The sequence below is a fragment of the Mustela putorius genome, unplaced genomic scaffold (genome assembly GCF_011764305.1).
Source record: "Mustela putorius furo isolate JIRA1106 unplaced genomic scaffold, ASM1176430v1.1 tig00003846_pilon_pilon_pilon, whole genome shotgun sequence".
NCBI classification, from domain to species: Eukaryota; Metazoa; Chordata; class Mammalia; order Carnivora; family Mustelidae; genus Mustela; species Mustela putorius.
In genome coordinates, this window is record NW_025421999.1 from 22,654,095 (window position 1) to 22,673,303 (window position 19,209).

The 19,209-nt window shown below is 37.2% G+C and overlaps 1 protein-coding gene across 5 annotated transcripts in view; it reads right to left on the bottom strand.

Moving 5' to 3' along the window:
* Positions 1–19,209, bottom strand: part of PREX2 (phosphatidylinositol-3,4,5-trisphosphate dependent Rac exchange factor 2) — a 347,111-nt gene that overhangs the window by 40,546 nt on the left and 287,356 nt on the right. For 4 of the 5 annotated variants that reach the window (XM_045063234.1, XM_045063231.1, XM_045063230.1 and 1 more), the window contains one exon: positions 12,865–12,932. In XM_045063234.1, coding sequence (XP_044919169.1) covers positions 12,865–12,932 — 68 coding nt within the window. Of the gene's footprint in view, positions 1–1,310; positions 6,998–12,864; positions 12,933–19,209 lie in introns of those variants that run through there. The other variant, XM_045063233.1, reaches the window with a different exon arrangement.

Sequence of the window (19,209 nt, forward strand, 5' to 3'; positions counted from 1 at the left end):
AATTAATAGTGAAGGGGCCCACACTTACCTCTGGAAAATTCCTGATCTCAAGGAATCTTGAGGTGACTTGGACACTCATGTTATCAAGACCTACCTTAAACAATCAGTGAGATATTTGTATTACTACATTCAGATCATATTCAAATGACCAATCAATGTCAGTCTGGGAAACCCTAAACTTAGTATATTTCAAAATACTTTCCAGGAAGAGAAAAGAGTCAAGAGTGAGAATCTCAACTGACTGAGCCACCCAGGCTCCACAACAAGTCTTTAATAAAATATGTCCTACTCTCTAATAAGTTTGGAAAACATAGCATAGCATCCCTCTCGACCAAAGCCATGATTTTCTTAAGTGTATTAAAAGGTGAGAGAAATCCCATGATAAAAACACCTGTTTAATTCCATGTGTCTTAAGCATATTTTGGCTACAAAATACTTTGTGTATGTCTCAATAGCATCTCTAGAATACCAGTGTCTGGAATGTTGTCCTAAAACAAATTGCCTGTGCTTGCTGATTCCATATTTTTCTTATTACTATATGAAGTTCTACAATCTCAGGGAATAGCAGCAATCTCCAAAAAGTAAAATCTAGCTATTGATTTTTGTTTCCTTCAATGATTATTTTTTTTTTACTTTTCTGAAGTTGCCCCCACAATCAACAATATCTACATTTTTCAAACTCCTCATTGGAATTTCCTAATTCTCCTCCTTTTCCTCCTCCTCCCCCTTCCCCTCCACCCCTCCCCATCTCTCTCCTCCCCCTCCACCTTCTCCTCCTCCTTTTTTAAGTAAACTCCACCCTCAATATGAGGCTTCAACTCCCCTAACTCAGGACCCTGAGGTCAATGGTTGCGTGCTCCACTGACTGAGCCAGCCAGGTGCCCCTATGATGCTCTATCATTGTTGTAAAATAGAGATATCAAGTTCTTTAACTGCAAAGTTTGGGAATTATGTGTGTTTAGAACACCCTCGACAACTAGGACTTGGGCTTATACATAATATGTACTGAATAAATCTTGAACAATTGGCTGGTTAATTCTAGAAACTGCCCAAGTCTTATATACCCCAGGAAGCTTTCCTATGCTGTGGCTTTTATTAAACTTCTTTTCCTGTCCCGTTCCTAGCAGTTACTGTCTTTATAACTTACCTTGGCCCATGTTTGTAGATTTGTTTCATATGTATATGAAGTTTCTCCTATGGAGGCTTGTGATCTCTTAAAGGGGGGAAAGTCTGTGTTTCATGGATTTTTGTCTCCCAAACAGGTGAGAACATAATAGAAATTGGTTAAATAAATTTAAAAGCAAAGTAGCTGGTATAGTCTTACTACATTTCACTTTATTATTATTGACATTAATGATACAATGCTACTATTCTAGTCTTTTATGCAGACAAAATTAAATGATATAAAATACATAATACACTTCAACCATTTTAACCATTCACAAAATACTGAATGATTGAAACTATGTTACATGTATCTTTTACAAAGGAAAAATTGACTCCTATAATAACACACTCAGGTGAAATTTATCATTACATTTTGGATGTTATACAATGTTAAATATGAATATATTCAAGAGAATTATTATTTATAGAACAAGCTTCATATTTTACTATTTAAAATAGTAAAATTATAGTAAAATACTTTACTATTTAAAATAGTAAAATTATAGTAAAATACTTTACTATTTAAAATAGTAAAATGTAAATTATATTCAAATACATAAAGGAACTAACTCTCAACTGAATACTTCTAAAAATATTTTTTAAGCAAAAGCTATGATCTACTCATTTACTTGGCAGTTACAAAAATATATATTCTTCTGAAACTCTAATAAATTTGCTTGAGGCATTAGATATTCAAATTTAAATGTGTCTTCTAAAGCATTTTACCAACTTAGTATTCTTGATTTCATACAATATATATACTACAAGGTATTAGAATAGGTTTGCCTTACACATCATGTCATTTCAAGTAAAAGACACAAGCAACCACTAACTATAAAAGAGATACCACAACGACTTTCTAATCAAACAGAGCCAATGCATCAACGAGGCCCACTGGCTGTGCCTCTTACAAAGTAAATTCTTGAACATATTTGTGGAGTGAATACATGAATGGAGGACATTTCTTCTGTTATCTGCATGCAAGTATCCAAAGTTTTCTATTTCTAGTAGAAATATCAATTGAAAATTCAGTAACTTTATTCTTCATCAGCTACTTCTTGGATGGCAAAGGTAGGTAAATTGGCTCCAGACTGAGTAGGACAGTACTGTCAGTGATCAGAAGATGGCCTACCAGGTGTGCTGACTGTGAATTTAGACAAATCTAATGTCTATAGAAGAAATATTTCATATATTGAACAACCCCATATTTCATCTCTTCACCAAAACAAGACATGAGAATCTAAGTAATTTCTATAATGTATGTCACAAAAACAAAAACTAGCAAATATATGTATATAGAAACATATACAGAGATACAGTATCTCTATATCTATCTATCTTGGTAGACTTCAGATATCTCTTCTTAATGAGAAAAGCAAGCTATCCTGAGTTAAGTAGGCCATGTGTCTATGGAACAATGAGAGAATGCATAGGCCATACTTCTACAATCTTCCATATCTTCAATGTGGCGACATGAATGCTGAGATCAATGTTAAAAGCAAAGGTTTGAAGCAGTAAAAAAAAATTTTAAACCAAAGACTAACTGTGATAACAATTACAGAAATTACAGCACCTAAGAAGACTGTGGCCACTATAAGTAAAAGGAATTAGTCTGAGCCCATTATTGGCTTAGACTCCTCTCATAACTTCCCCTACCTCTTCTGCCTCATGTAGGGTGAAAATTTTCTGAGGCTTATCACTAAAACTTCAAAAATCTGAGTGCATACAGAATATTTTTCTTAATCGAACTTTAGGTAATTCTAAAGCATTTCAAAAGCTTTTGCCTTTATACTTCAGTAGAACAACTAACAACTCATTCAGCAAACTGGCAATTATGTATTTTTATGTGTACATGTGTTTATATATATATATATATATATACATTAATGAAAAAACTACTATTGGCTGTAAGAAAGTAATTAAACTATAATTATAATTAAACTATAATTTAGTATATTAATTCACTTAAAAATAAGTCTTTAAGAATTAAACATAGTTTCTAAAAATTCAGAAGCAATTTAATCACATACAAAACATTAGTTTCCATATTAGTAAATGCCACTAGTGAAGAAAATTTAAAAATAACCTGTGAAGTAAAATGACTTAGAGTAGGGTTATTTATTTTAAACTTCAATATTGTGGTTTTTTAAAATACAAATGAATAAAAATATGCCCTTGTAATCTGCCCTAAATCATGCTATGCAAGAAAAGATCCATATGAACTAGTCAGGGAATACTTTAGTACTAAATACAAACACATCATTTTCAAATACATTAACTAAATGCTTTCATATCCCTAAATATTATTTTTTTCCTAAAAGTTGTATGTGCACAGAGGGTTGAAAATAGTTTTTCTTTCTTTTTAAAAATGTTTTATTTTTAAGTAATCTCTACACCCAAAGTGGGGTTTGAACTCACAGCCCAGAAGTCTAGAGTCAAATACTCTACAAGCTGAGCTAGCCAGGTGACCCCAAAAGAGTTTATTTTCTTAAATTAGTTAATATCCACTCAGGATTTTTTTTAACTATTCATTGTCTTGGCTTTTACAGCTAGTGCCAAGGATAATATCATTTCATACTGAACTTAGTTAACTATCACAAAATTTAAATCGATAGAGTCAGAACCAGTATCATTACAATATCATATATATTATACTATCACAAGAAATTAGCCCATTTTAAAATTAAACATTGTTGGGGCAAGAAGAGTGACCACTGAATGCTTAGGAAATTTAAGCCACTCAATGAATGTGATTTAGAGAGACAGAAAATATTGTGAGACATCTAAGATTAGGATATTTGTTCATAAAATAAAGCTTACCTTCTAAATTCAACTTTTTATATCCAATATAATTAGAAGTCATACAGATATTCTTTTTCTTTCTTTTTTGTTAAACAGTAATGGAAATATATATAAAACTCTAGTCTCTTCAAATTACTCATTCTGTTAACATTTTATAAAGTTTGGTAATATTTAATATTAGATAACTATGCATGACCTTCCCTTTTAGGAGAAGAGAGGCAAATATCCAAACGCAGAACTCAGAAGAACTGTTAGTAGGCTTTAGCAATGTTTAAAGGAGTTACAGAGGAGTAGGTGAGTGGTTAAGGGGAGGAATATGTGAACATGTAGGTAAACCCATTCTAAAAACTCAAGGCTGGTTAAATGTCCAATGTTGCATGGAGGTACATTATGATATTCAAAAATTGTCTTTATTCATTCGTTCATTGGACATTTTTAAATTGTTATGACTGTTTTGGAATCACAGCAAATTTTATAGGATACATTTTTTCCAAATTTCAAAACATATCTAAAACTGTTATCTTCAGTGACGAGGAATCTATTTTTTCAGACTGCAACAGCATCCTCAAAACATGTATCCAAAATGGTAAATGTCTAAGAAATCCTATGATTTTCACATACTAAAAACCGCTTTCATGTTTCCATCCATTTTTCCCTCAATATAAAGTGCGTAACTTAATGGCAACATGTGTCACCTAACTCCAGCTTTATTAAGAACTAATTAGTACTATTCTTCTATTAGTAAGGAGGAGCTTAATGTATGAAGGAGGCAGTCTTGCTGGGTTTAAGTCCTGCTTCTACCACTTGTCAATCATGTGACTGACTTGGGAGAGTCACTGGGCTCTTCTTTGCTTTAGTTCCTCAACTGTGAAATGGGGTGATGTCGTTGTGACAATTAGTGAAGCAAGAACAAGATGGGGTAAAGCACTTGGAGGTATTGTCTGGCACATAATAATTGCTTGACTGTTAGCTATAGTTTTTATTATAATAAGAAAAAAATAACAGTGACTGATGATAATATAAATGACTACTAACTTTCAAGCATTTAGTAAGTACCAAGCACTCTGATAGATGGTACATTGCACCCTTAAAATATTAACCACATCTTATTATACAAAGATTAGATCCTTAAAGATATGCTAATTTATATATAACATAATAGCAGATAATTTATCCCATGAAACAGCAAAGTATGGCCAAAGTGTTTAAGTGACCTCTTCATCGTTCTACTGAGAAATAAGGCTTCCACGATGGTGATTAGAAAACAGTAATGACATTATGAACAACAGTTGATAGTTGATCGGTTTTGCTCCCTCCTTAGCCTGCATTGAATGTCATCAATTTTTCAATATGGGAAAATCACAAGATACTAATATCACGGGCCTTTGGGATCAGTTGTTAATAATATCCAGAATGTTAAATCCCTAGAAGATATACTTAATCTAGATATTTGTGTTAAGGTCCTATTTCCATTAAATGCAAAGTGTTCAACTTTTTCTTTGGAAACTTTGGAGTTTGTTTCTTTACTTCTCATTATATATATGGACTTAAGGCAAAAATCTTAAGTGCTTCTGTGACAAAGGACAATTTTTATCAGCTTGACCAGTATATGAATACCTCATAAACATGTAACACAAGAGTTTTGTTATTCAATACACAACTTCTAGCAGTGAAGTTTTTAATGATCATTTGAAACCATTATCAAATTTCATAAATTAAAATTCAATAATAGTCTGTATATACTTTAGTTATTAAAAGCATTTCACATACTAAATTAGTTTAAATCCATATAATTATCACAATCACAGTAAGGGCATTTTAATTGCTTTGAAAATTATAGATTCAAAACCAATATGACCATATTCCTTATGCTAAAAAACAATGTTATTTTATCAACATAGAGATGATAATCATTACACATACTTTAGAATGAAAATAGAACACACCTTGTGCTTCCACATGTTATCAAGGTCTCTAATAGTCCTTGATAAGTTCAACAAATAAAGCTTTATTTTCATCTGTTATACACATACCTTGATAGAGGAATTCTCAACATAGTATATTCTATTACGAGTCTCAGATCTCATATTAAAGCCTTCCTAAAAGTGAGAAATTTTAGGTATCTTTCTAAAATAAAGGTTGAATTTTTAAATGGGCTTAAGTTTCCTCCTTTACCCTACTTACCCCTCCTATACCCTTCTAAACTTGTCTGGTCCCCACTGCTCCCCACCCGTGGCCATCGGGGGCACAGCCCCAGTGCACAAGGAAGTCATGCCATTACAGAGACCAGGGAGAGCACCAGACTACTGGAAAAATCCACAAGCACAAAGCAAACCTAGAAGGGGCTGGAAGAAAGTCTTGGTAAAGCTTCCATCTGCTCTTCTCTCTTTTACTGAGAAATAAACCCTTAGGAGAAAGAGTAGAACATGCTCTTCACCTCACACACATGAACTACTTTCTGTGATGCAGGTGAGGGACTGAATCCCTATGACAGCACCCAGCCTCCACTTTCTGTAACATTTCTGTATAAGGATTTGGAAAGCATGTCCATGTTTCTTCAGTGAAAGGCTTCTTCAAGTGGAAATGTCCATGATTACACGATCCCATTTAGAGAAGATGGAAATAAACACAATCAAATAATTTTAATAAATGGGAAAGGAGGCACAATGGTTCATTGTTCAACTCTGATTTTTTTTTTTAATCAATTCGAGGGATGAATTTTACCCTAAAAATAAACAGTGAGTGTCAAAACATACAGAGATGAGTTGGTGAAGCTTCAAATTGTCCAAATGACCTCCGATCTGTGGCCAGCACAAATATCCAAGTACAAGTCGAACACTGGTTAGTTACTCCATGGTGAAGGATTTAGAGGGAAAAAAAAAAAAAAGCGATTTCTTTATCTTTAATGGAGAATATGTAGCCAGCATGTCCTCTGCCTGGTTTGCAGAAGCTTCTGCTTGTCTGGTTCCTTGGAGATTCTCTTCATTCTTCACCCATGGGGGGAGGTGGCTCGCATAACTTGTAGAGCCTAGAAAAGGCATGGAAGAGTGTGACATGGGCCTGGCTTATCACCATTATCTGATATGTTTTTACCAGGAGGAAAAGGATACTGAAATGATTTCTTGGCCCAGAAATCATGATCATATTGTCTACTTTACTAAAGATCACATATGAATTAGCAAACTCCCAAACTTTGGTTCTATTATTCAGAAAACCCCAATGTGTCTTTGCTGCTCGAGATGACTAGCGATGGAGCAGTACTCCCTTCTCCACACCAGCTGCTTCTGGTCCAGGGCTGCCAACCCCGACTGCTCACCTTGCTGTCAGCAAAATCGATTCTCTCAATTCTAGGAGACGATATTATTATGATAATTACCATCGTGTCTATTATGATTAATTTGTAGCAAAGCAGCACCTGCTCAGAAGGGTCTGCTGATTTCCTGACCCATTTTCAAAAGCTGCTTCATTTTGTACCATGTCTTTGGTGCAGTCAGTTGTGAGTTGGGCTGATGTAGCAGAGTCCTGAGGAGTGACTCTCCCAGGCACCATTATCTGGTGTTTCCTGGGGAATACTTGCCCAGCTCTGCCCATCCTTCCTTTCATCTGTCAGCAGAATCAGGTGGAGATTCAAGAGGGTCGAGGCATCTAGTTGAGCTGGTGGAGATGCCTGGAAGTGCTTCTTCTTAGCATCTCATATCTCAGTGTCGGAGGTCACTGAGCATGAAGGCAAGAAGAGGGGGGGAACTGAACTAGGACTGTAGAAGTTCCAGAGTTCCCCATTCTTCCGAATGGTTGTATAATAGCTCCAGAAGGAAATTAAGGGGAACATAAATGCTACAGGACAGCCAGTAACCAGGCGGGGTAAACTCATTATTGAAGGTGTAGGCTGAGCGAAGATCCGGGGACTATGCTGGCTGGGTGTCCGACTACAGACACGTCCAGTCCTACAGTTCCGTGGGCATGCTGGCCCTGCTTCAGAGCTTCATCTGTGATCTAAATGTCCCAGGTACAGGTGTCAACTTTGCTCCTTTTAAAAAGTACTCCAAACTCAGGGGTAGCTATGGTGATAAACTTCTTTTATAGATTAAATTGGACAAAATTTACATGAGTTGTTAAAAAACTCAGCAAATTATGTTTCCTCTTCCTTCCCCACTTACTCCCATGCTAATTCTAAATCAAAGGGGGGAAAGGACCGAAAAAGGACAAATATTGAGTTAGAAACCTAGCTAACAAAATAAACTGTCCATGTTTGGAAACAACTCAGAAAAAGTAACTGCCTTTGGAGATTTGCAAAATGTATTTCAAGTCTGAAAGGTGCTTAATACTCTATACGTCACCTCCACAGAAGAAAATGAATACTGAAATAAGGACATCTCACATCAGAAGAGCTTTTTTCATCCTTCCCGGAGAAAAGAATACATTAAATTGGGCTGATATAGTTCAAAGTTGCCTTTGCAGTTGAAAAATATGGTGTTGCTTCAAAATGCATTCCCAGCACTGGAATAATAGAATGATCGGAAAGTTCTTTTTCTCTTTAATTTCTATCCTTTCATTTCCCTGACTGCGCTGCCTAATGAGTGGAAAGGCAGTGGCCTTACTCAGGTAGAACAGAAACCGTAAGCTGGGTAGCGAATGTCCTACCCCCATGAGCTCTGGGCTGCACCATGACATTCCATTACCTTGCACTGCACGTTTCCACATAATGGAGCTAATGCCACTGGGTAGACAAGTCTTTGAAATGTCTGCCTTGCAAATTGGCAAAAAGGCTACTCCCTGTGATCACCTAATGAAATAATAGCTCTGGCTACTGTAGAGCTGGGCAGATTCAGCTTCTGTGAGGTTTCTTGGAAGTGACTCAGGGTTATTTGAGTTCAGACACATTTGTAATGGAAATTGTGGGGCTTGGGGAATTTAGAACAGGCAGATGAAGTTGGAAAGCAAAATGTAATAGTTAAGAGCTGGACTTTAACCCTGCACTGAGGCGTTTGTTTTTCTGGCAGCTATACCATTAGGTAATGGGAGGCCTGGTTTTGCCCAACATTTTAGGACACTTGTCCTATTCTCATTCCACTCACGCACACCAGGGCCCCTGCATGAAAAGGTTTGTTCCTGGCTCCACTTTCTTCTTTTCCTGTTTGGGCTCTGGTGCCATCTTAGAGTTGGATTTCCAGCCCAGTCCCCAACTGCCGGAAGTAGAACTTTCAAACTTCAATCTATAGATCATGCCCTTTACCTTTCTACACGGCATAAATAAAAGCTGTGTTAAGGGAGACTGCAAAGCAAATGCCTCTTTTGAAGGCTAGAGTGTCAATAATCATCTGTCCCAAGGCAATTCTCCCTATCTTACCGATGAGAAAACTGTCTCAGAGAAAATAAATAACCGGGCTAACTAAGGTCACAAACAGGAGCTGGGACTCAGAACTATGTTTTTCACTTGTAACCTCTATAGGATGCTGCTTCACAATTAAACAAATAAAGACAATCAAGCTATCATAGCACAGTAGTTTCGAGGTTTTGTGACATAATAGAAAATAAGACCAGTGTGCCATTACATCTAAAATGTAATATTTGATCTTTGATGAAGATTAAGTTTATTCATCTGAAGATGCAACACATGACAGTGAGGGGGAAGAACATGGTTAGTACTGCCCACAGAGGCATCTCCCCGTAGGTGTCCCATTGATCCTCAGTCCCAGTATTAGTGAGATGAGCTCAGCCTCTTTGCCTTACACTTTGCTTCTTTTTCTCAGTGAATAGAACCATTTGTCCCTTGTCACCCAAATCAAAGATTTGGTTTTCATTCTAGAATCTTCCTTTTTCCTAACCTCCTTCATCCAATTAGTGTCAAAGACTATTATATCTCTTGAGCCATCCTCTCCTTTTCATCCTTAATACTATGATCATCTCCTCTCAAGCACCTGCTTTGTCTTAGCTGTCCTCAGATGGATCTTTTTTTTTTAATTTTTTTTATAAACATATAATATATTTTTATCCCCAGGGGTACAGGTCTGTGAATCGCCAGGTTTACACACTTCACAGCACTCACCAAAGCACATACCCTCCCCAATGTCCATAACCCCACCCCCCTTTTCCCAACCCCCCTCCCCGCAGCAACCCTCAGTTTGTTTTGTGAGATTAAGAGTCACTTATGGTTTGTCTCCCTCCCAATCCCATCTTGTTTCATTGATTCTTCTCCTACCCACTTAAGCCCCCATGTTGCATCACCACTTCCTCATATCAGGGAGATCATATGATAGTTGTCTTTCTCCGCTTGACTTATTTTGCCAAGCATGATAAGCTCTAGCTCCCTCAGATGGATCTTCTTAATGGTGACAGAGATACATTTGAAATTTTAAATCTTCCAGACAGGAAAGTTACATTTTAATGCCTCCCTATTGTTTTCAAGTGAAATCAGAGCTCTTCAGTATCTCACACATGTCTCTTCCTGATGCAGTCCTTGCCTGTGCCTCTAGACTCACCTTGCATCATTCTTAAATAACATTCAACCAGCAGTCACAGAGATTTGGGTGTAGTTCCCAGAGCAAGATGTGCTCTTCAGGCGTTGGTGTGATTGCATCATCTGTGGAGGACATCTATTCCATGCTGACTGGGCCAGGAACCCTCTGCAACCTCCCCTCTGTCTTTAGGCTGAGTTTTATGCCCCTTCTCTCTGTTTCTCATGGCAAGCTGTGCCTATGTCTGCCACAGTACTTTGGATACTGTCCTCATTTTATTCAGTTGTCTCTCTACTGCACCCCACTGACTTGTGGAAGGGACTAAGTCTCTATTTCTAGCTTTTAACACAGTGTCTGACATCTACAAACATATGGAAAAAAAAAATCCAACATCTTGTTGACTGGGTGAATTTTAAGGAGTGAATGGGGAAAGGAAAACTATGGGAGAGATCAGTAAGGGATTTGAACCAAATATTATCTCAGGCAGAGATAGCAAACTCTATCTCCTCCATGAAGATATTTCCAGAAATATGACCCCAGACTTGTCTATGGGTGGCCTGTCCTTGAAAGCCAGATTTGTTCTTCAATTTGGTATCTTTGGGCAGGAATCCCAGTTCCCAGCTGGGTGGAATCTCTGGCCCTCTGGGCCCTCAGGAGTCTCTCCACACCCCCTCATCATGTGCTTCTCACATTCTGAGAAGTTATGTTTTGCCCTCTCATCTCTTTACCTGAAATATCTTTGAGGGTTGGAACTGTTTCTATCTTGTGTTTATGTTCTCCACAGGGCATAGCAGGGTGCTATGCATCTCTCAAGTCCTCAATAAATATTTGTAGAATGAAAGAAAGAATAAATAGAATGAAATTTAAAAATTACTCTAGATTTCTGCCTTGGAATTATTACTCTCTTGTAAAAAATGTCAATTTTACAGTTGGCTTATTTTGTTGTGTTTCAGTTCAAGTATTTTAAAACACATCCCAATAAAGAAAAAAGTGAGTTCATCAGGTTCCTTTCTTGTATTCAGTTTGTGTACTGGCTTATTGATCAGGATGCTGAAGTCTTATCTTAACCCCCCTGTTTATTAGTGTTTATAAGCTCTAGCTAAGGAGACCTTGCTAAACCGTTCTCTTGTTTTGTTATTGGGATTTCAACACTTCACTGGGTCTGTTATCCAAATATATATGAATGCTCAAGGTGTTAGAGAGAGAATGACTATGTGAAATGATTCTTTAGCAATAAAGTCTTTCTAACCTAATCAACTATGAAAGATAACATTAACAAGGCTGGAGGATTAGAGTCAGGAGTCAGCACTAAAAATAAACACAATTAGAACATGAGTGCTCCATCCATTTTCAGGGGGAAAATATGTTTTCCCTTTCCAAAGTACTTCCACCACCCACATACTTTTTAGAATGAAATGTAACTTCATAAATGCTACAGTCATCATTCTCACTCTGGTAACTGCTTTGTAAATGGAAACAAAGAATGTCTTATCTGAGACAGTGCTTGGAAGAGCCTACTTTTTGTTAAAATGCCAATGTATAAAAACAATCAAATGTAAAAGAAATCATTTAATACTATCCCACTTCAAGATAGATGGCTGCCTACCCTAATGTCACCAGGGAAATGAAATTAACATTTTTATGATGGCTGTTCCCATGTTCATTTATTCTAAAGGTGGATTCGAGTCCTTTCTTTTGATGACATGTGAACTGTGAATATTTGTATGATCCCAAAGAAAAAGCTCATTCATTCATTTTTTCATTCATACATTCTTGAAATCAAATATTCAGTGTCTACTATATAGCACTATGATGAACAGGGAATAAAACCCAAAAAACATATTTCCTGCCTCCAAAGAATTCATATTTACATTGGGTAAGGAGTCGTGGAACAATATTTTGTAACACAATATGATAAGGGCTAAAACAGACCAATACCAGATGATAAGAGAGCACAAAGAGGGAGAAAATTCATCCAAGATGTTGAAGAGGAAAGAACATCTAAGCTGGGTTTTGTGCTTAAGAAGTTTTTCATACAGACATAGATGGGAGAAGCAATCATGCCCAAGGTAATGGCATGGGCAGGCATAGAAACAGAAATGAAAAATGGCATTGTGTTGGTTCACTACAGTTGGAATACAAATTTCAATAGCACCTGTGTGGACTTCTGTCTTTGAATTCATGATGGAATTTGCAAAACAGAATAATGTCAAGACTTCTACCTATTACCTCTAAGTTTGCTTCCCTTAAAGTTCTGAATTCAGAGATCATCGAGGCCTAGTCACATTTAGCCACAGAGTGTTTACAAGGCCAGTTTGCATGCTTACAATTGGGACTGCACTAGACAATGTGCTGGGACAGGTGCGTTAGCTGTAAGTGATGCTGCTTGGGAAATGGTGGCCAGCCCTTTGCCAAAGAGCAGACCTGGGGAGTCACTTACCTTGGAGCAGATTGTGGGGTTCGGTCTCTGATTCCCAAATTCTTTGCTGTGTTCTGAACTCTTGCTCCCTGAAAGAAGCAGGGAAAGTAATTTTTTAGCTCTACATGGTATTAGTAATTATTTAACATACCGTTAACATTTGAGCCTAGAGTATTTCTTTTCTTTTTTTTTTTTTTAAAGATTTTATTTATTTATCAGAGAGAGAAGGGGGAGAAAGCGAGCACAGGCAGACAGAATGGCAGGCAGAGGCAGAGGGAGAAGCAGGCTCCCTGCTGAGCAAGGAGCCCGATGTGGGACTCGATCCCAGGACGCTGGGATCATGACCTGAGCCGAAGGCAGCTGCTTAACCAACTGAGCCACCCAGGCGTCCTTAGAGTATTTATTTCCACAGCATATTTAACACCAAGAGAAATTAGATGAAGCAGAAGAGAGAAATCATCATCTGAATATTTTCATAACTAACACTTTTAGGAATCAAAATATGCTGATACGTTGTTCCAAAGGATTGATACTTATTTCGGTAGCCATCCGAATCATTCAAAATATATTTAATCACAGCTTCCTGTTCATTATCTCAGCTAGGTCTTTATTCCTAGAAGTAAGCAGTATTTCAGAGGTTGAAGACAAGAAATGAGCAGGACACAAATATCTGCTGTGTTCCCACTTTCGTGGAACAGAAATCACAGTTCTATCGCACTCATGCACCTGTTTTGTCCTTAGTTGAATAATTAGCTATCTTAAACTTCACGGTATTTATCAAGAAAACATTTCTTACATAGTGCTAAAGCAATTTCAGGACAAGCCATGGGCATATGGGTCTCTGAAATGTAAGAATTCTGCCTCAAAGTTTAAAGTTCAAAGACAATGGGATTCACAATCTGTCAAGTTCATGAATGAAGCTATCATCATTACTCAGTTCCTAACAAGAATCAGTTACTACATAGAACCAAACACCAGGGTTTGGGGCTGAGAAAGGATGAAAGAGAGTGGTTTAAAAAGAACTCTGAAACTCTCTCTCTCCTGCTACCAAATTTCTGAGCTGTGGGAAGGAGAGAAAGAAAAGGAGAAAAGGAAGAAAGCAAAACAAAACCTATTTTCTTAAGATGGACCCGGTAAAGAAAAGCAGAAAGGGAAAAGGGGTGGGGGTGGAAGAAAGACAAATGGAAAGGAAATTAGGAATCACAATTCAAATGTTAAAAAAATGAACTATTTTGTAGCATTTTTCAACTTAGAGAAAAGTTATAAAAGCAGAACAAAGAGTTTTCACTCTATAACATGAAGACCAAAACCAGGGAATCAACGTTAGAACAATGCAGCGTCTTATTCAAATTTTACCATTTCCCACACGTGTGTCCCCTTCCTATTCCAGGATTCAATCGAGGATCCCCTACTGCATTTTGTTTTTTTGTCTCCTTGGTCCTCTGATCTACAGCACTTCCTCGGGTTCTCTTTGCCTTCCAAGACCTTAATATTTTTGATGAGTACTGGTCATTATTTTGTAGGATGTTTCTCAATTTGGGTTTGTCAGATCTTTCCTCATGATTAGAGGACATGCACTTTGGGCAAGAAGTGATTTGGTGCCTTCTCAGTGCATGAAATCACTGACATTGACTATTATAGGATGGCTTTACCTCTTATCATTGGTGCCATTAATTTGGCACTTGGTTCAAGTGGTATATGTCAGATTTTTCCACTGTACATCTTCTACTTCTCTTTTTGTAGTTAATAATTTGGAGAAGATACTATGAGACTATGCACATATATAGCTTCTCTTCAAACTTTGCTCACTGGCTTTAATCTCCATTGATGTATCTTGCTGCAACAATGATAATGTAGCATTTAGGAAGGAATGTTTCTATGGATAAGAGTCATCTGTTCTTCCCAAAACCATTATCTATTTATTCAAGTATTTATTTAAATCAACATGAATTTATAAATATTTATTTTATTCTGAGTTAGTATCTAATATTTCTATTATTAATACTTTTTAAAATTCAAATTGTTGCAGATAGACCACTAGGAACTCCTTTAGGTGGCTTCTCATGTCCTACTGAAGGAATCAAAATCATTTTTGAATGCTTGCTTATTTTTTGGTACCTCGGGATGTTCCAGGCTCATCTTCTCTGTCTCAGCTGGAAGTTAACCACTTCTCTAAGCATCCTAGGTTCTTTTTAATGGAGAATTATATTTGGAACCCAAGATCTGGACCCTGGGTATGTTCATTGCTACTACTGGCATGTAAGTGCTTCTAGGTCTTTGCAGTAGACAGGGCTAGGTGACTAGGGCAAGCATACTCAGATGTCTATAGTTATTTCTACATCTATGTATATCTGTGTGTGTGTGTGTCCATCAGTTCAAACTGCTACCTCTGATTCAATCCCATGCAACAGGGTTCATTCTGGATTACAGCCTTCTCCCTTTCCCTTTTGTAACTTTCTTTTCTGACAGTAAGAAATTTTATTCTCATTATTTACAATGCATTTACTTATCTATCTGAGCCTAATATACTTATAAATTAGTTTTAGAATTTTTGAATCATATCCTTGTGAGAAATAGGTTTACTATAGTATTTATATATGATTGCTTTTGTCTTTGGTTCCATAATATTCCATTAAATAATCTAATGAAAGACTTTTACTTTCTTAAAAGGTTGCAAATAAATTGATGCTTATCATGCTGAACAATTACTGGCATATTCCAAAATGAATTCAACTCTATAATTCATCATATACTCAACATGCCAGATACTTGCACTTAAAAAAAAAAAGATTTATTTATTTATTTGACAGAAAAAGAGAGGGGTGGTGAGAGTGGGTGCATGCACAGAGGGATAGAGGGAGAGGGAGAGAGAAACTTAAGCAGACACCAGGCTGAGCACAAAGCCTGATGCGGGGCTCAATCTCATGACCCTGAGATCATGACCTAAGCTGAAACGAAGAGTTGGATGCTTAAGTGACTGCACCACCCAGGTGTCCTGATACTTTCACTTTTACACCCATGCTCATGCTCATGTTGCTCCCTCTTCCTAAATACCCTCTCTCTCCTGTTTCCTACCTGTCCACATCACATTCATCCCCGCAGGCTCAAATCAAATACCATCTTGGGCAGTAATTAATTGGTTCTTCATTGTGTCAGGTACTGTTCTAAGTACATGGAGTGTATTGCTTTATTTAATCCTCACACCACTATGATGTAAGTGCTATTATTATCTTTGTTTTAATAATGAGGAAACTAAGTAAGAGCGAGGCTTGGAATCTTGTCCCATACGATATAGACAGTAAACACTGGAGCTTGGACTAAAACTGAAGTTGTTTAAACTCAAGACTCCATGCTATTAAGCCACTATCATATTATAACTTGTGGCATGAAGGCTTTTTCCTGATTATCTTAGTTAAAACTAATTCATTGCTCACATGTCATTTTGCATTTACCCTCTGCTAGGAACTATTCTAGGAAACCTGTGACGCCAGAACAAATATACTCAGTGTCCCAGCCATTGAGGGGCTCACAGTCTAGCCACTCATTTATTCCTGTTTTCTGGCCTAAAACACTGAAGTCGAATTCCACTTGTCTGTTGGTGCCTGTGTCATGATGATTTGCCCCCATGTGGCCACCATGAGATAAGGCAAGAATCACATCTTCCTTAGTCTGTTACTGGTGCCCAATATAATGCCCTGATATTGTAGGTAAAGAGACAGAATTCTTTGAAATTCCAGTTTTATTAAAAAGGTCAAAACATTTTTGAGATTGGCTTCCACCAAATAATACTTGGAATGTATAATTTGTAGGATAGAAAGCTTTGTCTCTAATATCAATGAGAACTTTTCCCTCAAGCCTTTTATTAATGAGATCCGTTGGTTATGTAAAAGTGCTGCCTAGGATTATGACAATCGTTATCAAAAAGGGGCATGGGACCCCGCCTGCTATCTTTTAGCTTTCCTTCCAATAACTCAACCAGGGCATTCAACAAATCTATGAAAAGGACACATACAAAATCTGTACATGAAAATAATATTGCAGTCAGAAGAAGAAATCGTGCTAAAGAGCTTCTTCTTCCTAAAAAGGAAACTAAAGATCTTAGAGAATCTTATTCATTAACCTAGAAAATATCCCAACCATTCAGTGTCCAGAGATTTATATCTAAATGGCTGAAAGGCAAAGGGAACAGAAAAGTTAGATCTTTGATTCCCACAAGTGTTCTAACTACTCAGATCACATGCAGGGAAAAGTTGGCTTGCTGAGTGGATCCCAACTGCTATTCCTGTTGCCTGTACCAGCTAAACCCTTGGGAGAAGATGAGCAACAGAGGGAACACTGCAAAAATCTCTCTGTGCACCAGGTTAGCCTGGTTTCTCCATCGAGAGGGGCCCCAGGCTCTCTGATCCTTCATGAAGAAGTCAGAAATCAGTTCTTTGTCTCCAAGCCACTTGGAGCAGAGAAACATGTCACAAAGGAGAGAAGCTATCTATTCTGAATGTATTTATTATAAAAATATGGACAGGGGAAGAAGTGATAAACACTGAAAATCAGGGAAGTTTAGAAATCAACCAGGACTTGATAAGAAACTTCCTAACTTTTCAGTTGCCTTAAGTTATATTTTATAAACATATAATAATATATACGAATAATATATGTAAATATCTTATGTACATTGTATCCTCAGAAGGGTTTGCACCAGTTAAACAAGTCATTAAGGCTTACAAATGATTTTTACTTTCCCTCTCTATTTTATCTATCTCTGTTTTCAGTTGTGAGAACTTAAAGGTTTTGATTATTGGAGTCTATATAGCATGAATGTATATCTAGCCAATCCGTCATTACTCCTGTACTAGATTATTCTAAAACAGGCTAATACCAGTCTCTTAGTCTTGCCATAAACTATGATTTTTGAGATGGTTCCTTCAAGTCATATTGTAAACTTACTCTAATGGAAATAGAATGAAACAATGCTTAGTCTCTTTATGTATTTTTGGCATTCCAAACCCAACCTGATAGGGATAATTGCAAGTTTACCTTGATCTACTTTTTTTAAAACCAAATTTGTATATCCACCCAAAAAAATCCTTCCAAAATCTGCTGGCCTTTGTATCTGCATTTGCCCTTTCCCAGCTGAACCACCGTGTGTCCTGTGCTTCTTGTGGATCTAACATTTACTTAGCAAATTCCTCTTGGACCTTGTGAGATCTTGGTTTTCAGTCTCTAGCTTCAGGGTTCCCAGCTGGGAACCTGAAGCCTGAAGCTACAATGTATCTCCACTTGTTGCACCTTATTTCTGAATTGCAGACCCTAAACTGGTACTGGCCTCATGACTGTTTCCATGGATTTCTTTTTCTTTCTTTCTTTCCATTCTGTATTATAATCTTGGGAGCAAACCCACAGGAAGTTATCTGTTTGTGTAAGAGTTATACACTAAGTACTGAGTAAATAAAGCAGTTTTAACTACAAAAGCATATCTTAAAAACTAAGTTACTTAGGGTGCCTGGGTGGCACAGTTTGTTAAGCATCTCTTGGTTTCATCTCAGGTCCTGATCTCAGGGTTGTGGGATGGGCTTTGAGTTGAACTGGGCTTGAGCTCAGCCGGGAGTCTGCCTGAGACTCTCTCTCTCTCTCCTTTCCCTCTGCTCCTCCCCCCATGTGTGCCCATGCTCTCTCTCCTTCTCGAAAATAAATAAATCTTTAAAAACAAACAAACAAACAAAGTCACTCACTATCACTGGGCAATTCAAACCAAGTGAGTAAGTAGAGATTTGTTAAATTAATTTCTGTGGTAACCTGAGAAAAATGTGACAGAAGAAAATATAAAATTGATCTTTTCCGACTTCTTTTGCTTTTCTACCAAGTTGTGTTTTTCTATTAGATTAAATACATTTTCCTAATAATCAACACATTGGAGGTTAGTGTATTTTTCTTATCTTTTAAAAGAATTTTATGAGTTAAAAACCAAACTGTCATATCTCAAATACCACTGGGTATTAGGCCAAAGGTTCATTCTCTTGATAAGAGAGTATATTCTCACCTATAAATACTTCAGTGACCTAAAGACATTCCTAAAATTGCTATTCATCCTCTGAAGCAAAATCTAAGGTATGTGTTTTATCTTCAGAATAGTGCACAAGTTTCTTAGCATGGCTTGGCATTCCCTCTGGGAGCTCCAGGAGCAAGCAGGGTCCTCAATTCTTTCCTCTTCCTTGTCTCCACCCTCTTCCTCAATGTATTTCCAGAGCCTTAGTAAATCACCCGCAAAGCCCCGAAAGTGCCATGCATCCCTTGACTTCATCCTTTACATAAACCCCAAATCCACTCCTGCCCGATACGCCTGATCAACCCCTTTCCTCCTTCAGGTTA